Raw genomic sequence first — 22,353 nt, 5'->3', positions numbered from 1 at the left:
GCGGAGCGAGAGACAATAGGGAAAAACAAGATGAGACAGAGAGCGATTGGTGTCTCATGCATGTGTATGATAGTTTCTGCACGCCTGTCTGCAGGTGTGTGTGTGTGTGTGTGCGGGCGAGTGGCATTAGGATGTGTTGACGCACTGCAGTCTAGTGGTATAGTGCCTATTATGGAGAAAGTGAGAGGCCTCATTAAAAATGTATGAAGCACAGACATCAGCCAGCGACCAACAGCAGCCTCCCGGGGACGGCCGAGAGTTTTAAAGCTCTTTGGTGAATGGAGGTTGTGTGTTGGGGGGTTGTAGTCTTCATGTGTACATTTACATGTGTGTAGTTTTAAGCCTATACTCTTTAAGTGGCGGATGTGAGGAAATCTCCTCTTAGCTCAGAAGCTCCTGATATTTAGCTTTTTTCTTCGTCGCTCTTCTTCTCTCCGGCTCCTTTCAAGCTGAATCTGTTCTCATTTAGAGACTTTTTATGATAACACAGACGCTTTAAAGTGTAAGCCTAATCTTGGCTCGAGGGCAGCTGTAGCAAAATTATAGTCTGGGTTATATAATTTTTTTATAAGTTTGACCCCCTTTTCTTTTTTTCCTCACTTGCCTCCAGCAGTGTGCAGCTATGCAGATTATTTTGTCTTTAACTGATGGGGGGTTTGGAAAATGTCTGCTTGTGAGATTTCAGCATTCACCTTAATACAGTGGAACTGAGAGTGTGTAGGTAGATTTTGAACAATAAATCCGAATCAGCCTTATTGGACAAGTATGTTCGCACGTACAGGGAATTTGACTTCGGTTTAAATGGTGAATACTAAAATACTAAAAACTAAACTGTGGATTTCTGAAGTCTTTCTGCTAACTGTGACAGGGAAAACTAAAAGTATTTACAGCATAAATATATTTGTGTGAGTGTCGGATCTGTCTGCCCGTGTTTAAAAACATGGTGTAACAGGCTCATTGCGTAACCCTCGGCAGCGGCAGGTCGCTCGCAGCGGCGGCGCCTCACACTCGGTGTCATGTGGGGTTTTGGGATTTTGCGTGCCTCTACACAACTGTGTCCTCACAGATGCATAACCAAGCCTTTCTTCACATCATTCTTACTTTGCTGATCCATCATTACAACAGTAGCTGAGCACTGCCACGCTTTGCTGCACAGCGTTTCAATCAACGTCAGAGTCAGCAGTAGCAACCACCACGGCTGATTGCCACTGTGTCTGCCCGAGTGTGTCTGTGGGTGTGTGTGTGTAGGCACACATTTGTGCGTTGGCGGGTGCCCATGTGGCTGTGTATGCAAATGCAGCTGTAAGACAGCTGAATGCCTGTGCTTTGCTGAGAGCTCGGCACCAGGGGGAAATGAAAAGACCAGGAGAATAATGACAGATTCATAATTACAGAATGTGGTGTTCAGTGGTACTCAGCAGCGACTGTCAGGGGACGACAATCTGGGTGTAATTTCTGCTGATCAGGCCTGCCACGCACCGAAGGGTCACACTACATGTATGCCAGAATATATACACTCTCACACACACATACGTATATATGCAAAGAGGCAAGTGTAGGTTCTCTCTCTCTCTCTCTCTCTCTCTCTCTCTCTCTCTCTCTCTCTCTCTCTCTCTCTTGTCATTCGTGCAGATGTTTTTGCATAATACAGAAGAACCCACACAGACTAATAAACACAAGCACAGAACGTCTCGCACTGAAAATTTTGGTGCGACAGCAAATTGCCTGGTTAATTTGCGAAGGGCTGAAAAAAACATGGAGTAAGCTCCCGATTTGCTGAGAGATGAATGCATCACAGGCAGAGACGCAGCAGAAATATCAGCTCCGTGGAAGGAAGTCACTAATTCAATTTACTGAGAAGACAAAGTGTGAGTCATTTTAAAAGGGTTACAGATGTAAGCACTTATTTACCCAAGACAACACAACAAGAAACAACACACTTTTAATTAGACTTTTTAGAGAAGCTTGAATTTAATGAACATTCATTTTAAAAGCTAATCTGTGCTCAGCTGTCACACACAGGACATGACCAGTTGTCCTCATCTCCATCAAAATCATTTTAAGTAATTCTCAGGTGGGGTTTTGTTGAGGGACGTTGAAACATGGTGTCGTCTCTGTGTGGAATATGTTTGCGTAAGCTTATGATTTATTATTATTTTTGATTTAGTCTTCAGTCTATGTTAATCTAAACTTAAGTTCATATTGGAGAAGTAGTGATTTTTTTGTGCTGTAGTTTCCTGCCCAAAACTAAGATGTACTTCTAGTACTGATAATTATTATTATTATTATTAACTATAATTATAATAATGGTGGTAATAACAACATTAATAAATGAAAAAATATGTGTATAGCACATTTCAACACATAGTCAAGTTCTTTACAGAAAATGATCAAATTCGAAAAGTCAGAAAACTTTACACAATAACAGAAACCCTCCCAAAGATTTGGAGGTAAAAGGTATGAACATCAAAGTAAAAAAACAATAAGCAACAGGTTTACTTTACAGGTTTTGTGGGTCAGTATCAAAGCTTCCTGTGGGAACTGTAAGAAGAAGACCTGAGGAGCACGGGCAGCTTTGTAGAGAACAGCTAAATCTGTGGCTTGAGCATGTGCGAGCCAGTGTTGCACTTTAAATTTGTGAGTTCAAGCTTTTAGGATCAGAGAGACAAGCTGTAATTTGGGAGATGTTACCACCGTCGGATTATCACGGCTTAATCTAAACCTGGTGTCGTCCGCATAACTGTGGAACTCAACATTATAGAAATAAATGATCTCACTTTGAGAGAGAGAGAGTATATGTAGAGAGTGAAAACCCACTTTTGCAACTGCTCATTTTCTCAATTGACGATTCAGAAAATCCTTTATAAAGAGTTTTAAGCCTGGAACCACACTATTAAGCTCTATAGCATAAGTAGCACGGCACCGAGAATGGACCCTTGCGGCACACCACATGAGAGGGGGGGGCAGGGCTTGAGGAGAATTCTCCCCTCACAGCAGAATAAATTGCTTTCCCGCCTTTGTAGGGGTACGTCTTTTGTCAATCAAGCCCTCTGTCAAACTAAAAGTGCCAAAAACCCAGTTTGAGCAGCATTACTATGCATGGTCCAGCATCCCAGCTGAGTGCAAGCTGTACAGTTTCTTCTCTGTCTCGTTTTTTAATCCCTGAATGAATTTGGGTCTGTGTCTCGCGCAATCAAACACGAGCATAAGTCTCTCCGGGATAAAGATGCTCTCATTTCCATTCATATTTCAGATCTAATTTATTTCACATCTTGACGTCGCTAATAAATAAAATACGAGGAAAGTTTTTCCCGTTCTAATGTGATTTCTCGCTTTTTAGGTGTGTGTGCAACATCGACTGCTCCCACATCAGCTTCAACCCAGTGTGTGCCTCAGACGGTCGTTCCTATGACAACCCCTGCCAGGTGAAGGAGGCGTCCTGTCAGAAACAGGAGCGCATCGAGGTCAAGTACCTGGGCCACTGCCAAGGTCAGACACTCACACAGACACACACACACACACACACACACACACAGACTGGGTGACGAAAAGACACAGCAACGCCCTCGCACGCGCAGCGGACGCCGTCAGTCTGTCTGCCCGGGCAGGTGTTCACTTCAAGTTGAAGTGAGGCCGTGAGGGTGAACGAGGCCCTCATGGCCACCGGGGCGGTCGAGGCAAATGAGGCGGCTTTCAGAGCTAAATGCAGACGGCATGATTCTGCATTTCCCTGCAGCTGCACTTCCAGCTACATTTCATAATTAAAGATAGTTTCACTCAATCATATTTCGGAATAGTGTGCAAAGATAATCCCCAAATAGCCTTGACTCCTACGTATATTGATAATTTTACTGAACGGTAATCCCCCCTCTTTCTCGTGTAATATCATTTATTTGAATGCAGTGTCTGTAATGGTTCCAGGGATAAAGTTATTTATTAATGTGTGTGGTTAAATCCCCTAACCTGAATCACACTGCTAATCCATGTGGGAGACAGACACAGGCACATGAGAATTCTTCCTTTAAAAATGTTTTATATTATTTTATTTGCTCCATCAACATCTACATCTCCACAAATTCTGGTTCCTCTTGCGTTAAGATCTCAAGCCGCCTTCAGGGGGAACAAGAGGCAGAGGCTTTACCCTCACTCGCAATTTAGGGAGAGTTCAAATATCAATAGTTAGCGGGTTTTATTCTGTAGGAGTACGTATAGAGCATCTGATTGGCTCGGCATCCTCGCAGGACAAACAGGACGATTGATCGAGATGTGAGAACTGAGATGAAAGCTTTGAGAAGTAATGGGGAGAAAAGCAATCAGAGCTAACCAGCTCCCAGAACACAAATAGAAATCTGTATTCCCCCATGTTGCACCTTTCGGGGTCAGACCACCCTGATCGATTCCACACATTCTGGGAAAGTGGGAGGAGAGAGACGCAAATGTCATGAAAGTCTTCGATGAAACGGACGGATTTAGAAACCTCGTGTTAGCCACGATTCAAAGTGACACCTTGACATTTAGATTGCTGCTTTATGGTATTTCCTCCATGTGTCACTTGGGAAGTAGTTTTGCGTTTCATTCTTTTTCTGAACAGAGCTCAGCTTTCTACTGTACTTCATACCAGTGTGAGGGAAACTGATTTGATTGAGATTTATTCCCACACCAGTAACGTAGTGGCGCCTGGAGAAGTGGGGATACGCTCTTTATTAATGCCACAGATATATATTTTTGGGAAGTAGTAGCCGGTCCAGCAAAACCTTAACGTCTCATGTTATAAACAGTGACATGTAGGACTGCTCTTACATATTTAGTTCACCCAAAAATGGGCCAATAGTATTTGTACATTGTCACTTAATTCACTTAATTTCTGGTGCAGATGCAGATTTTCTATTAATACTGTCCCTCATCTTGCAAGTAGTCTATGGGTCAGTGGTGTCTTTTATAAACTTGGATAAGCTGATTTGTAACAGATAGTGTCGGCCAGTGTGTGTGCCCCCATTATAAGATTAGCAGTATTTGGGTCAGTTTGCAAATATCAAAATTATTACAATGTCAAAAACTCAAAACTAGATGCTGAACAAAATCAGGTGCTGCATCATTAAGACTTTTTAAAAAATTAAAAGCAGAAGCCGTGATCAGTTTTAAAACTCGTTAAGTTTATTTGTTTGTGAGTCAAGCTTCTGACCTCATAGAAATGCGTATTTGTTTATTTTTCTTTTATTGCGCCTCTGGTGTTTTACAAGCCAATAAAAGAGGAAGAGAAGTAGGGAAGAAAAAAAAAAATCACACTTCCAGGCACATTTCATGCCACAATTCTTGCACCATAAATCCAGGAAATACTTTGGCACACTCACTTTGAGGCAATAAATTCACTGACCAGTGGAAGAAAAAAAATCAATTGCAATAAAATGATTATGATTGGAATGAGGTTTTGTCTAGCCGTCGTGAAAGGGGAATTCAATGCAGCCTCAATAAGGTGAGCAAGAATGCATTATTCCCTCTGAGCCTTTTCTCCCGGGCTCTGCTCCTTTCTACGCTTTGTTCAGAATAATACATTAGAGGGGACGGTCTCTGACTTTGGAGGAGAATAGTTCACATTCATATGCATTATCTAGACAGGCGCACGCAGCTCAGGGACCCTTTGTTGCCACGATGATTTACATCTGGCATCAGTTTGAACCTGTTAGTCCTAGTGGAGGGGGGGTTAGGGTTCATGTGGAGGAGTCGTACCGACCTGATTTGACTGTGTCTCTGTCCTTTTCAGGTGACATCATAACGGGCAACAAAGGCGGGGATGGACACTTTGCACGGACTGACCACACAGGTGAGTGGACGTGTGGTGGCGGCAACACGTGTTCACGTTGTGTGCAGAGCTTTTTAGAAACAGTCAACACTCCCTGGTTTACCTGCAATCAAGATTTAGTAGTTCATGTTTTTCAAGTTGGAATGATTTAGTTAGCTGTTGTTATTTTTTCATACATTGCACGTCGGATATTTCAGACGTCTGTGAAGCAACCGACACAATCTTCAGACCAAAGTTGACAACATTTCAAAATAAAAGCTCCGCAAATCAGCTCCGTATGAAGCATTGCAGCAACAAAGCAAACGTTGTGTCTTTACTTTCAAGGCAATTTGCTAAACAGTAATTCTATCACTGTTGTTGCCTTGACGGAGATCAGCACCCGTACTGGGTTAGTCAGTCTGCGTCTGTGTCTCAGTCCGATATGGTCAAATAAAAAAATCTAATTATAAAAATTATCTGGCTGTGATTTTGATCCGCAGTTTGACCCAGTTACTGATGACTGCTGTAGTTTAGCCGAGGACGTAGAAGAAGAAGACATGTTCAATTTCAATTTGTATTAATAATGACAACCTCGACACTGCACTAAGAATGCACGTGCCAAGTGTGAAGCCGATGAGAGGAGTAGTTCTCGAGATATGCGTTCCACATCCGGACAGATGTTTGTGGAATAATGAGGCAGATGTGATGTTTTTCTGCTTCAAACCAGAACAGGATCAGTGCCGAACCGTAAACAAGCACTGTCTAAACATAACCATAAAGAAGTTTAATAATGCATCTCCATGTATGGATGCACAGGCGGCCAAGAGCATATGTGCATTCAGTATTTATGGATGTTGTGTTTGTGTGTGTGTGTGTGTCTGTCTGTTTATAAAACAGAGAAAAATGAGGATGCGAGGAATGGGCTGGCCCGCGGCCTGTACATCCCCTGTCCGGATCACTACAAAAACTACTGCGTCCATGGAGAGTGTCAGTTTCCCAGTATCCTGGCACAACCCTCCTGCAGGTACACACACACTCACACACACACACACACACACACACTCTCACACACACACACACACACTTACATGCACACCCTGTATTCCTGTATGTGTGAGGATTAGTGATGGGTAAGGATTAGGGTTGCAAAATTCCGGGAATATTCAAAGTTGGAAACTTTCCATGGGAATTAATGGGAATAAACTGGAAACTTTGGGGTAATTTATACTAACTGTATTTACCTTGTCATATACAGACATAAATATAAACATTTTGTTTTGTCATAAGCAGACATGCATGCAAACATTTCTAATACAAATTTTAAAAATTACATTTTTGACTTAATCCATTTGTGAGTAGAACTCTACCGTCTCTATGTGGATCTCAGGATAGAATCCGGTCAGTGAATACTTATCAAAACCTGCAGGAACGATGGACTTAAATATGAAAATCTGACCTCAGCAGTTTCCTCTATGTGACAGTATTTTGGAGATGAGTATTGGTGGTTTCTGAATATATTTTTACTTTAGAGGAAATGGATGTAAAGTGCAAAGGGAAAGTTGTTTTACACATAAACGTCAGTTAATGGGAAGTAGTTCACAGGTGTTAAATGTCTCCTGTGGCTCAGCGGAGGAGAAAGCGATGTTGATGATGTCATCGACCATGATCAACCATGATCTTGGTTGTTTTAACCAAGATCATGCTGCAAGATCTAGAATTGCTAACGTTAGCCACTTGCCAGCAAGACAATTTTGTTCCTGTGGACTATAAATACAGTCACCTGTTTGCGTTGTCAATCAATAATGGATACTGCGTGCTTTCTCGGACAAGAGGACTTCGGACTTTCATTTGACGCATTTGATCATGTCGGGTTGAGAGAAAAATAAAACAATCCATTAATTCTGTCAATTTGGTTTACAATAGCTAGCTACATCCTTTTCAAAGAAACACAGCGTGTGCTGCATTCCATACATCTTTAAAATAGAGTTTTGAATGACGTTTTTATTGCTCAGCCTTTAATTTGCGGTAATTACTTTTATTTTTGATAAGTAGCCCAACTCGCGCTTTTTTGATGGACCCCAACAGCCGCGAGTAATCGAGGTGATGGTGTACTTTTGTGTGGACATACATACATCCTACTCTCACTGCTGTAAAAAGTTAGCCTACTGTATACAAATAAACTTGGTATTAAAATGAACATGGCTTCAGTGTAACAAGTAATCAATATGCTAGGTAATGACAAAGACGTTCAAAAACAACAAAGTCATAGGTTTACGTTTCTGGCAGACAATGTTCCCACCTAGCTGCATCCAGGTTCCAGCTGAGCTAGGCTTGCCTAGTCTTGTTTTCAACTACATTTAAGTTCCCTGTTATAAGCTAACATTTGCAAAAAAAAGTGTCAAAATTTCCAAAATTCCCAAGCTTAACTTCCCATGGAAAGTTTCCAGAAAGTTTCCGGAAATTTACCGGAAATTTTCCGCCCCTTTGCAACCCTAGTAAGGATAAGCATTTTGGGGCATTTTTGAAGCAGAGCAGGAGGCAGGTGACAGGAAATGAGGAGAGAGACGGGGTGGAAATGACAGGCAGCCCAGCTTCCTGAGCCAGATTCAAACTGGAGACGTCCCAGTCAAGGTGTACATTATGCTCCTTAACCACTGAGCCACCGGATCACACCATTTCTGACCTTATTCAACATTTAACGTCAGACAAGGCCTGAAATTTCGTCCAAAAAGTGTAGAAAATCAAAAGCTGTTTCCTAAATATGATATATTTTGAGCAAAATACACTGACTGCTGATTATTAATTCAAACTAATGGTTTTTAAATAGCTAGCAATAAATAGGGCTACATTTATATTGTCTGTTATGGGCTACAGTGCATGGATGCTAATTTGATAATCAATGAATCTATATTTATCTCTACTACAGAGTTTTTACAGTGCAACTCTTACTGATGTATAAACTAACCCTCACTCAGCAACATGGCCTTTATTTTTTTTTGTACTTGATAATAAGTATTAATCGATTTTAAGCAATTGCCACGTAAGTATTAGATCCTGTTTATTTTTTTAATCAGGCTATTAACAGTGTCAGTGGGGTAAAGTGTTTGAGATCCCTCCTGCTGTCGTCGCAGGCCACCGCTGCACTGCTTCAAATTAATCCCATGTCGGGGTTTTTTTTTTCTATTTCAGAGCCAACACTTGCAGAGGTGGCAAAAGTTTCTCTCTTGAAAAGTGTTAAAAGTAAAACCCTCACCTCTGAAGGTCATGTCTGGCGGCTGTATCTGTGCAGAGCAAACAGAGTCTCATGTGACATTAATATAGTTCAAACACCCTTTAACTTAAACCACTCTTACTTCAAGTCGAATAAAAAAACAGAGAAACATGTCCAGGAGGAAACGTGTTACACATACTGGATGAGGAATTCTTCATTTATATAACTCCAGGGAGGGGGAGTGCTCTGTCGCCAATGTTGTCGACATTATCAGTGATATTGATTCTTTACTTTCGCCCATGTTGTTTCTCCTTGTCACAGACATGTCTCTTCTTCTTCTTCTTCTTCTTATGGTCTTAATACGTCCTGGGAAGGCAGCACCTGAGGATTAAAACATTTAAAAAATGCATAATTCTCCTCAAATGCATTAAAACAAAAGTAACAAGCCTGTTTTCAAAAGAGTAGAAAGTACAGATATTTGTATCACGATATGAGGAGTAAAAAGTAAAGAGTAGATTTGACAGGTATCACTTCCCACCTCTGCACCTTGTTAGCGTCATCCTCCGTCAGTGACATGTGGCCGTAAACACACTACTAACATCTTCACTGACGCAAACTGTGACATCAGCGAAGTCCTGGAAAGTATTAAAAATAAATACTTTCCTTAAATCTAATATTTCTATCATGTGTCACTGATCATCTGTGTTGCATTTGATCTTGATGTGTGCCCGTCCTTAGTAAGAGCCAAACCTTCAACACTAGTTTTAATGTTGCTCTCATGATATTTTTATATCTTCAATGAAGGAAAATATGTCAAGTTGTTTTAAACCAGAGGGATTTAAGTAGAAACACACAAAGATGCAGTGCACATGCCCGCACACACACAAACACACACACACACACACCCACGTTGTCATAGGTCCTCTGTAGGGACTTAAAATTCATTTCCTGGAGGCTCAGTCTAACCCTAAACTTAACCACTGAACCAAAAATCTGTTTTTTTGCCAAGTGGGGACACAACTTTTATCCCCAGTTACACAAACTATTTTTAAACGTGTCCTCAAAGGTCGTCTGTGACAGACACACATTCACCTCACAACCACATTTGCTGGACATCAGTCACAAACAGGTGCAAATGACAGTGTCTGCAGAGGCAGTGTAGAGACTCACTCACATCAGCACACAGAACGCAGTTGGACACACACAGCACAGATGTGCATTTACATACAGGCACAAGAAGGACACACACACACACACACAGAGGACGCACACAATGAATGACCATGTGTGCTCCTCAGGTCTGCCATCCTTTACAGCCTGATAGTGTAGCAGCTAGGGGGTCTTGGTGTCTCTCTCTCCCTCTGTCCTTCTCCTTTTCCTCTAACCTCGCTCGTCCCAGCAGTATTCTTGCATACAAAACACTGCTCAGCAGAGAGGGACTGTGAAAGGCCTTTGCTGCCCCCTAGCGGCCGTGGAAAGCGGAGGTTGTATCCAGACACAGTTGTCCCTGTGGTGGTGCATGTGTGTGCACACGTGTGCACACGTGTGCATGTGTTTGGAAATCGGAGCACAAAACCCCCAAAAGAACAAGGTTGAGCTGTTTATCTCGCACACTGTCAGGTCGAAGGGAAGGAGAATGTGAAGGAGACTGTGAGGCTTTGTGTGTCTGTGTGTGTGTGGGGGTTGGGTTGTGGGACCAAACAGGGATATGCAGGTGTTGGTGGGTAACAACCTCCCCAGAGACGGGACAAGCAGGTAGACAGGAGGGGGAGGGAGAGAGATAGAGATTAAAGGGGGGACCATTTTAGCTTCTCTGTCTCTGAGGACAAAGATCATCTCCATTAGTCTCTCTCACTGTGTGTGTGTGTGTGTGTGTGTGTGTGTGTGTGTGTGTGTGTGTGTGTCTCAGACCAACATGATATTATTAACAGCTAATGTTATATGATGGGCGGGACCAGTGAAATAGCTTCTTCTTCTTTTTAGTTGTCTCTTTTCTATGTTCTCAGTATATAAGGTTAGAAGCATTAAAAAGAAGTATTTATAGGTTTGCAGAATTGTTATTCAGCCTTTGTATTTCCACTGTGGTTTGTAAAACAGGGAGAGTTTACGACACTAAAGACATAATATTCTATGATCCCCAACAGGACTCCTGACAGTGTTGATGCTTGTAAACTCGTATTCCATCACTGCAGCTCAGGACAACACAAGGCCACTTTGTGATGATAACGTGTTCTCTTTTATTAGAAATAAAAAAAATCATAATAATCCACACAATATTAAAGATTTTGGATGATATTACAAATATGTCAGGCATGAAGTATTGTTTAATGAGTCTCGACAGCACAAACAGCCTTTTACTGTATGTCACATATTCATTATATACAATAAACACATATAATAGATTCCATAGTTATTAGGGTTATCATCATTTATATTTCTTACTTATAACACACTTTATAATTTTAATCTCGGAGCAAGCTGGGACAAGAATTTCCATCGGGATTAACAAAGTCTTATCTTTATCTTTATTAAGTATTTAATTCATGTTTCTGAAGACGCCGCTTGTAATGAGCATCACCTCCTCTTGCACATGAACAAGTGGACAACCAGCTTCATGGTTATCCAGGGTGAAGCCGTGAAGCCCCAAAGAGAGAAGGACTGAGGGGAACTTTGCAGGATCTTGTAGGAAAAGACACAAGCCGACCAATCACAGCTCTCGCTGTCTCTGCGGGGCGTCTCTGTAGCGTCTTCTAAAGAGCTGTGGCACAGAGGTTCGGTGCAGCGAGCTCTGACACAGTGGCTTTGCAGTTTCCCCCTTTAACACAAAACTACCTTTGCAGCTTCATCGAAGGAGCTGCGGTGAAACTAACGTTCTGCATCTCGAGCTGCTCTCTCTCTCTCTCTCTCTCTCGCTGCCTCAGTTTTCTCCCTGTGCGAGCTCCATCAGTCATGTTCATCTCAATAGTCGCGGCAAAGAAAAAGCACAATCACCACGCTGTCACACAAACACATTGTTCCACCTCAACGTCTTTATCAAACAGGTACTGACGTTTCAATTAGAAGCACAGAAACAATTAACCTGTCTCCCGGTGCAAAGGAATGACTCGCTTCCTCTCTGTCTCTTTCTTCTCTCTCGCCCCTGCATGTGTGTGTGTGTGTCTGTGTGTGTGTGTGTGTGTGTGTGATATCTCAGCTGTCACTCGGGTTTTCGGGGCCCCCAGTGTGACATCAAAGAGTACAACGTGTTCTATGTGGTGCCAGGCTCTGGCAAACTGCACTACGTCCTTATCGCCTCCATCATTGGAGCTCTCCAGGTGGTCATCATTTGTGTGGTGGTGCTCTGCATTACCAGGTGAGTCACGCACACACACACACACACACACACACAGACACACAAACACACAGTATTTTCCATGTTGTCCGTGTGTATTCAGGATTCACTTGGGGGCCATGGTGCTCCTGGAGGAAACAGCTTAAAGGTCACCTTGCTCACTATAAAGGGAAAGTACAGGACTTTCCCTCTGGACACACACACACACACACACACACACACCTGAACACATGCAGCGGGTGCGTATGAGCACACATACACAGAGATATCTAAGTAGGCAAGTGTACACACCCTGTGTTTGAACAGGCGTTTTGTATTGACAATAAAACCCCCACACACACACACGCTCGTATACCCTGCAGCCTGTGTGCCTGCGGCTGACCTAAGCAATTTATGACATTCAATAAAAGATCTTTAAAAGAGTTGGCTGTGAAAAAAAGGAAGAAAGACCTGCTCCTCTGAGCAAAGGAGGAGAGGAAGAGGAGGGACAGAATGAGAGAGCGAGCAGTTGGGAAGGTGCAGGATGAGGAGAGCCGATAAAGATGGAAAGAGAAAAATTATAGCTGCAGTTGCATTAATGTGTCCTGCTGCTCTGTGATATTCATTTTAAAGCTAAAAGATGTAATATAAATAATGAAAGATTACTTCTCTATTGTTACCACTGCGACTAAAGAATAAATAAATGTCTAGCTGTCTCTGTTGAGCTTTGTCTCATTAGTTTTATTAGATTATTATAAGGCCTTCCCTTAAAGGACAAACAGGTAGGAGCAGAAAAGGTCACCTCTGTGCTCAGCCTCCCGTGCACGACATTCGTCACGCTTCAAAAGGTTATTATTGCCACATTATTGTACATTTCCACCACCACAACAGTGCATTAGTTTGTTTCCACTCATAACAACAGGTGAGGTGAGAGAGCCCCTGAAACTGAAACGCAAAATGAGTCAATCCCCTTTAAGAAAAACCTGCTTTTCCTTTCTAATTTCGGTGTAAATCAGGTATCATTCCAGTTGCATTGCTAATGTCTCCTCCCTCACTTTCCTCTCCACAGGAAGTGCCCACGGACCAACAGGATCAACCGGCAGAAGCAGAACAATGTCCACTTCAGCTCAGAGAACACCATGCGCGCCTCCACTCGACTTATCTGAGGCCCAGGCAAACAGCGGACAGTGTCGCCCTCCGCAGCACGGAGAGCTACGGCGTTTGATGTTACTCCCCCTGTAGGCCAACCCCCTGATAAATTAGGATCTGCTTCCCCTCACTCCTCGCCCTCTCTCCCGGTATGAACTGACAGAATGCTCACGGAGGACGGGGACACGGCAGAGAGACAGAGCCAGAGACAACAGTCAGTGGCGACACCCACCCACCCGCTGGGGGTGATGCTCTCCACAGAAGCCAGTTACCCAATCGTGTGTCCTCGCACCTTCTCACTTCCACCCGCTTCCAGGGTTTCAACTGAAAAACTGAACCGTGAGGTGTTTGGGGACCGTTGAGGATACTGAATGTGAGTGTGTGTGCGTGTGTGTGTGAGAGAATGTGTGTGTGTGGGAATGTGTATTAGATGTGTGAGCTTTGGTAGAGGCGGGCTAGCCAGTGTCTGTTGTTTGTAGATGAGGGGGGTTAAAGCAAATCAGGGTAGTGCTAAGCAGGGTAAGGGGCTTCTAAGTGAGGTGAGTGTTGTCCGGACTGGGAGGGGGGTGGGATGGGGTGATGTGTGTGTGTGTGTGTATGGGGTGGGGTGGGGGGTGTTTCGGGTCTACACGTGATGCCTTGCACCTTGTGTTATAGGAGACCTTTGACAGAGGGCACAATGTTATTATAGAGCTCTCTGTTCGGTTACGACGACGACGTCAGCTACTGTATCTTGGGTTCTATTTCCAATAGTTATTACTACGTTGTCTTGATGGGGTCATTTTTCTGTAAATGTAAATAAATAATTTATATCACGAAATGTAACACACCCTGTCTGCCTCTGTTCATTGTTATCAGATTCCTGTTGGTTCCTCGAGATACTTTGAATTGAATTGAACGGAAAGTAGGATGAAGCCTGCACTGAACTCTGGAGAATCTGCTGTATTATCCTTAGAGGCTGTATGTGAGAATGCAAATGTTCAAGGACTTTCTCCTTCTGCCAGCCCCCTGGTAAAAACTCTGCAGAATGTCTGAAGTAGCTGATATGAGAGAGAACAGCAGGAGATCCTCTGCAGCGAGTGAGGGGTTGATGAAGTTTCTACCACGCGGCAAGGAAACAAACATCTCTGGATGAAAGAGCGGTGCCATACGCCTGGAAAACACATGAAGAGAGTTTGTGGTGATGAGAGCCGGCAGCCATATTAATACGTTATATCCCTGCCTCTGCCTGCTGCTCCACCCTCACCTGAGTCCTCCGGAGAGTTCTGTGTCGTTATGAACGTGTCTCAGCAGAAGATCTCCCACTACATTGTTCATTTGTGAAAGGGAATCTCTGGAGAAAGTCCAGATCCAATCCTGTGGACATCCTCTGGAGTTCATGTCTGAAAACGACTAGAGCTCTCCTATGAATGCTTCATTGATAATCATCTAATAATATTTTACAACATGAGTCAGTACTGAGTACACAGATACATAATGTACATTTTATTGATCATAGCCTATTTCTCAGGCACATATCAGTGCAGGAATTGTACTTTTAATAGTTTGCTTTCATGTGGTATGACTTCCTGAATCTGAACACATCCTCTACCCCAGTGCCACTGTATTGATTTAAAATGTCACAGCTTCCCAATCCACAAACACCGTGAAGACCTGTTTTATATGCTCAGCATGTTCCTGGCCACACACACACAGAGATATGTATCAAGAATGAGGGAAGCAGACAAACTGGTAAGTGAAATAGGTCTGAAGATACTGAGAAGAACCTGGAGAAAATCTACTCTTCTCCTCACATCGGTTTTTATTACACTTCCTTGAAATACTCTTTTCATTTCTCGCAATTTTTACGTTTTCTAACGCTCTGTTTCTTTCCAAAGACTTTAAAAAGGCAGTAAAGACCTTTTATAGATTGATGGATGTTTTTTATTGATCAAACTGGGAAATTCCTGCTACAGCAACAAGGTATTGAGCACACTAAGCATGATGTAAAAAATATAAGAATATATATATTTTGAATATATTGAAAATACACACAATATAAATGATAACAATGTAAAAGATTATACATGGTATATTAATATATATTTAATACAGTTTGTGGTAATGACTTGTTGAATTGAGGAGATGTTAACCAGGGTGTTTCTCGCCACAAGGTGGAGCTGTGGTGCACAATGTTGACCACAACCAGGCGGGAAACACAACAGACGCGGGGTGGGAGAAGTCCCGCCCCTACGCTGCCTCTGATTGGCTCATTGACAACACTGACCTCAAATAGTAATCACTCTTCCTCCCTAAACCGACCAATCAGAGGGAATGTAGGGGCGGGTCCTCTCCCAACGTCGAGTGAGGGAAACTTTTACTCGTATTGTCCATTACTACGGAGCCCCTGTGGGGACATTTAGGGAAAAAATATCGCGTGGCCACGAGTTATGAATCTGTTCCTGAATAAGAAGAGCTGGCAGCTGAACTGAAGAAGCCTCTTGATGAGAGATGACAGGTTTCACTTAATCACATGATGTCGCCTCTGTAATGAGCTTTAGTTGGACGCACACTGTGGTGGACACGTTTGCAATTACTAGTCAATAAAGACACATGGACCTGTCCTCGTGCTTCTGTATCTTGAGGATAAACTCACTTAAAGGGGGATGAACATATGAAACTATGTCTTATTATCCAGCCACACACACCCAGTAGGCTACATCTCAATCTCTCCCATTTTAAACTTTTCCACCACCTCAACTACAGTTTTACTTCCTGTTAGCATTAAGCTACATGACTGTAGTCTGTGAAAACTACAGTTTTACTTCATGTTAGCATTAAGCTACATGACTGTAGTCTGTGAAAACTACAGTTTTACTTCATGTTAGCTAACATTAGCTTTATGACTGGAGGCTGGGACATGTTACATCAGCCCCGGCTGGTAAACAAGACTTTATTAAAACATGTATACATTTATTTAATTTGCTTCTACATACTTGTGCTGTTGTAACTTTCCTAAACACTGAGCCTCCATCTTTGCTGAGACGGACTTTTCACGTGATCTGCGCGTCTGAGGACTTTGTGGATAATCGTTAATGTCTCAGTCGGGAAAACGTTTGGACATGTTCGGAATTACTACTCACACTGGTATCGGTGATATGGTTAGTTTTTATAGGCTTCTGTGATATCGAGTTGTCGTGGCCGAGTGGTTAAGGCGATGGACTAGAAATCCATTGGGGTCTCCCCGCGCAGGTTCGAATCCTGCCGACAACGAATGAACTTTTTTTTTTATTAACAGAAATTAGACGTTTTTCACGCGATCATCTCCCATTAGAAGAAGAAATCATCAGAGGAACATCTGAGCTTTTTAACAGTCAGGACCTCACGTGTGTGATTCTCACACTGGCAAGACAAAAGAGTCACTGGAGTCATGGACGAGCATGAACCAGGGAGGACGTGCAGCTCTTCTCCCTCCTCTTCCTCTTGTTATTCTCTCCCTGTGTGTGAGTGTGTCTGAGTGATACAGGGTCAGAGACATCTACACATCTGTCAGCTCTGCTTACAGTCTATGGTCTGCTCTATCCTGCCAGTGCCTCGTCCTCTTTCTTCCTCATGTAGAGTGTGGACGCTGCTAAGCTTATTACTGCCCTCTGCAGGATAACAGAGTCACACTTCGTATTTTCCTGTACAGTCCTGAATCATACAGGAACTGGAAAATGACTTTTGAGATCAGATGGTGGTTCTCACTATGGTGCATCTGTCTGAATTATACCTGCCTCTCTCCAGGAAAACATGTCTGCCTGTTTCAAGATGGCCACAGTCACACAGTCCAGTGGAAGTACTGGTTAAAGCTGCGGTGCCCACGTCTCACTCTGCACATTTACTCTCCTGGTTCCTGAGCAGAAACAGTTCTTTTTAACCTGGGGTGGATTTCCTCCTCTTCACCTGTTCACACCTGTTACCTATCATCATGCAACCCAGACCCACCTGATGTCTCCATATTTAGGTGTAAGTACTGAAGTTTGGTGCTTCTTTATAAACTTTCCTATAAAATTAGTTTACGTTTTATGTTAATACTTTTCCTATTTAAAAGTACATTGCTTTGATGTTTGTTGGCTACTTTTACTTGGGATACGTTTTAAATACACACCTTTAATTTGTCATAGTCTTTTTACAATGTGATGTTGTTTTTACAGACAAAATAAACAACTTATTTTGTCAATATCCATTCAGTTGTGGTCTGTTCTAAAACCCAAAGCACACAGCACCACCCGTATAACTCAAGATGTCGTGCGATTGAAAACATTAAAGTCACATTGTTATTAGAAACACTACAAGACTGTTCTAATAAGGGAAGAGATCATTGTTCATATATGAAGTTTCCATCTTGAGCCGTGTTCAGAGTCATCCATGGGTCATTCTGACAGACGTAAATGTTTTCCCAGCCTGTTACACATGTAGGCATGTGTTTGTCTGTCTGAAGGGCCGATCCCTCGTCTTTTATTAACCTCAAACACTTTGACTTTACAGAGTAAAACACAGAAGATGCAGCCGCACTGAGAATAATTACACAGAAATATGAGCCTTCGTGTTCTTTAGTCTGTTTGATGAATCTGAAATACCTGAAATAGCAAACAGAGCCCCAGTTTTCACCTGCGGCACTGGCCATGACCTCATTAAACCCATTAGGAAGAGTCTGCGAGGCTGCCCCCCCCCCCCGATGGTTATTGTCTAGTCCCACAGTTCATACTTTCACCTTCCTCTCCCTGCCCCCAAATTAATAAACACAAAAAGTCAGAGTCTCTCGCAGTTCCAACCCCTGGGCACACCCCCATTTGTATACACATGTGTGTGTGTCTGCACAACTGACCCAGTCAGTGTAATCCTGTCAGTTTCCTGTGCTCTCCTGCTGGTTTTCGGCTCAAATCCAGAGTGGGCCACAGGCCAGGGAGGAGCAGGAAGGAAGTGTCTGTGACTGTCTGTGACTATCTGCTCTCATCTGAGGTGGAAGAATGTGGTGAATGTTATTAATGGATGTTAAGTTCCTACCCTTATATACGTACTCCGGAGAATGTCCGCACAATTGGGTCTCATACACATGAAAACAACACAGAAGAAGATTCTCTCCTCAGACGCGTTCACAACGACACAGAAATCTTCAAAGTGTTCGGGGGGGGGGGGGCAGGCAGAGGCAGGACATAACATTTAAATTCTGCTCTGGAGATCACATGTTTTTATTGGCAGCACATCAACAATGGCACATGACCTCATCACCACAAACTGTTTTGACATCTTCGTTGGCGTTGTCCGCATGTTTGGCAGCTTTCCTTTGATCCTGAGATATTTGTATCCTTTTCATCAGTTTTGCATCTGTTGAGTGTTTTGAAGTGTGAACTCAGACTGACACAGACATTCACTGGTGTGTCTGGTGCTGGTCTCTGTAAAGGAAGTAACATTCATAGAATCCTCTTTAGCGAGTTGTCTTCAAAGTAAAAGCACAGTATTTGTTTCATTGCTGCAATTGCGTTATATCAAGCTGAATTGAAGAACTTTTCTTTTGAAAAGATGCAAATGTTGCACATGCAATGTATGGAAAAATAACAGCAGTTTAGTTAATTTTTTCAAAGTTATATGTAAACCACATATGTTAACAGTAATAAAGCAAATTCAGTTTCCTTTTGTGAAAAACATTGACTTTAAAATCTACATTGCAGATAAACCAGGTAGGATGAACACAAACTTTTCTAACTTCCCTCTTCACCACAGACTAGACACAACGTAGCACACACACTTAAAAGTGACAGTTTATCGTAGAACCGTTTGAGAATGACTCAGTAATGACAAGGAATAATTGTGAAGTAGCTCTGGAGCATCGACACAGGACAAGAGAACAGCACATTCCACACAGACGGGTTTAGAACAGGCACTGCACTAGTGAGATAAATATCGTAAACATCATTATACACCTCAACATTAGATAAACCCCGTAGACACACTCCCTACACAACTACACTCAACATTAACACTGAAATCTGACACCTACTCTAGAAAGACATGACTCCTCATCGGGCTGCTCACTGTTTCAGACATGTTTAAACTCGCTGGCTCGTCTTCCAAAGAATTCAAATACAGATGATAATGCACAGTCCACACTGTCGAACATTTTTCTGAAAAGCCTCTGCCTCAGCTCTTGTCTGAAGCTACTGATTGTGCGGGGAGAGGTACAAGTGGTCAATGAAATAACAGCTAGATCAAATCAGTTTGCTGGGAGGCACAGGGCTGTCTTTCAGGAACCCACAGTCAGGGAAGGATCAGGCTGAATGGCCAGAAGAGCCCTCGCATTGATTTTACAATCAGCAAACTGCTCCTCAACTGCTTTGGCGGGGGAAGGATTGGCCTATTGGTTGGAAAATTGATGGTGTTGGACACATGAAAAGTTTTGCACTCACAGGAACCAACAAGCGCACAAACATACACACATGCGCAAGTCGTTTCCTCGCATCCTGACGGTATGTGTGTAAAATCGTAACACCTCTGAAATTGATCCAATAGCTTCAGAATTGATAGCATCACAGAAACCACACACCACACTAACACACAGGGCCACCTTTGACTGAGCGTGTGCCTCACACACGCTGGTCCGTGAAAAAGGGTCATTTAAAGATCCACCGCCATCTGTTTTGGCCCCAGCATGCCATTTTCCCCCTCTGTGGGGGCCTTTGATTTAGCACAAAAGGGTAGCATCGCTTCCCTGTTTCCCACTGTGCAACCAGACACCAGGTCTGAGCAGGTTACACAAATCAAACACTGACGGGCATCCATCGTTTCATCATAGGTGTGACCGCCGGTGTTGGTGTTAATCACAAACATTAGGGGTCCAATGTGAACGCTGATGAGGGAACCTGTTTGTTGTGGGTGTTGCAGATACATCACATCACCAGACAAGACTGGTTGAGAGGTATGAGGCAGCAGGTGGAGGATCAATTCTGAAGTGCTGCCTTCCAGCAAAGGTATAACAATTATCAGCATCTCTGGACAAACCTTCAATTTAGCCAACATGCGTCATACTGTACATATCCACACTTTCTCCAAGATATAATTTAGTCTGAGGGCATGAGTCTGATGTGTGTCATCGTGTTTCAATTGGAATGCTTGTGGAAATAGAAACTCCAATTTAAATGCACCTAGAGGCCTTTCTCAAAATCTTTGCCTTGCATCAGCCCCACTAATAAAGGCTCTGTATTTTTTCATATCAACAGCACCATATCAAGTTTGTTTAATTTGTTTTGCATTAAAATAAATCCCCCCTGAGCCAAAGAGCAAACTGTGGGATATTTTACACTTATATATATTTCAGTTAATGCACTTTCAGTGGTCTGATCCACTCTAATCAACCCTGTTTCCAGTTGCAGGCAGCTGTTTTAAACAGGAAGCTCTGGAAGAGACAGTTCACCTCCAAACAACAGATATTATGTTTTTTTCCATCAGGAGCTGGTAGAGACCCAAAACAGAGCAAATAGATTATTACTGGACTTACGTCATTCAACTGACCAGAATCATGACTGTAAATAAACACTAATGTTGCTCCAATTAAGCATAATGTCTCCATGTCTCTGAGGAACCAGAGAAACCATTGTTTAAGTAAAATGGTGCAAGTCCAAGTGTGTGAGACATTGTTACTACCCATTAAAATGTTCACCATCTTCTCAGTGTTTTTTAAAATTACACTTTCCAGCTTCAGGTCAAACAGACTTGTTAGTTTGCCTTTAGAGGAAGCAAATGAAAAAACATTGTTTACTTTTATGCATAAGGAATCTAAACAATGACATGAGACTGCTTTGCATATTAAATAAATTCAATCATCAACGTCTTGGAAACACACGTCATTCTACTTTCACCTAGTTTTGCCAAAAGCCTTAACGGTTGCAGCAATGCCACGCCCCATCCACCTACCCACCCCTGCACCGAAAATACTTCAGGTAGTTTTCCCAGGATTAAAAGCTCATTCGGTCGATGCAACTTGCAGCGGCATGTTTGTCAAAATGATGGAACATGTTGAGTGTAGCTTCGGCTGCAGTCACCTCACCCATGACTGATATCTACAGATTTTTTTTATATATATAAAAGATCTGATTATGGATATTTTCCTTCAGCAACTTGAGTTGTGGCTGAAACTTTCAATAAAAAGAGAAATGCAGAATATTAAAAAGGAAATTTATGATGAAAGTAAAAAAGATATTGGTTATTTTTGTGATTTACAAAGCTCTTATTCAAGTGCAGCACTGACTCAGCTGAGATTCGGTCATGCACTTACATTTCTTAGCCTCCAGAGGGCAAATGCACACATGTCTTCAAGCTGAATTAGACGCATCCATCCACTGCCACTTTGTGTTTTTAAATAGTTCTGTATAATACTCTGCTATATGTAGCTGTAGGAAGGTTGAGGGCGAAATGAACTCAGGAAATAGGAAAGTGACAACACTGGGAGCACTGGAGGAATTCAGGAAAGCAGAGGAGAAGATGCAGGGAGAGGAGGAAAAAGGGGGAAAGGGAGTGATGGAGAAAAGTGGGAGCGAACGGAAAGGAAAAGAGAGGGACACGCTGGAAGAATGACAGGATGGGAGCGTCATTCCCTCCACTCTGTCCCAAGGGGGTGAAAATGTGGAAAAAAGTCAGAGTTCAAATGCTTGGAACGGGAGGTCAAACTTGTATGTCGACAGAAGTGTGTGTCTCCGAGGAGCAGAGAGGAGCAGAGAAACACTGGTGTTGTTCAGTCAGAGGAGGAAGGAACTTGTTTGGCCCGAGTGTGTGTCCAGCGCTGCCACTACACTGTGACAGCTTTGAAGCTCGAGCGACTGACCTCCAGAAAAGGTGTTAGTCCTGAATGTTGACATGTGAGAATCTGTCGATCCTCGGTACAGAACT

The 22,353-nt window shown here is 42.7% G+C and overlaps 1 protein-coding gene and 1 non-coding gene across 2 annotated transcripts in view; both read left to right on the top strand.

Annotated features, from left to right (window-relative positions):
* tmeff2a (transmembrane protein with EGF-like and two follistatin-like domains 2a) overlaps positions 1 to 14,274 on the top strand; it is a 100,627-nt gene extending 86,353 nt beyond the window's left edge. The window contains exons 6-10 of the mRNA XM_035175564.2: positions 3,341 to 3,489; positions 5,762 to 5,821; positions 6,677 to 6,803; positions 12,184 to 12,342; positions 13,370 to 14,274. Coding sequence (XP_035031455.1) covers positions 3,341 to 3,489; positions 5,762 to 5,821; positions 6,677 to 6,803; positions 12,184 to 12,342; positions 13,370 to 13,466 — 592 coding nt within the window. The 3' untranslated portion in view covers positions 13,467 to 14,274. The remainder of the gene's footprint in view (positions 1 to 3,340; positions 3,490 to 5,761; positions 5,822 to 6,676; positions 6,804 to 12,183; positions 12,343 to 13,369) is intronic.
* A 2,345-nt stretch (positions 14,275 to 16,619) lies between these two features.
* trnas-aga lies at positions 16,620 to 16,701 on the top strand. Its single transcript has one exon. It is a non-coding gene; the product is annotated as a tRNA-Ser (tRNA).
* The last annotated feature ends 5,652 nt before the right edge of the window (positions 16,702 to 22,353 follow it).

The sequence above is a fragment of the Hippoglossus stenolepis genome, chromosome 13 (genome assembly GCF_022539355.2).
Source record: "Hippoglossus stenolepis isolate QCI-W04-F060 chromosome 13, HSTE1.2, whole genome shotgun sequence".
Classification (NCBI taxonomy): domain Eukaryota; kingdom Metazoa; phylum Chordata; class Actinopteri; order Pleuronectiformes; family Pleuronectidae; genus Hippoglossus; species Hippoglossus stenolepis.
Note: the sequence above shows the minus strand (reverse complement) of the source record. Positions and strands in the feature narration are given on the sequence as shown.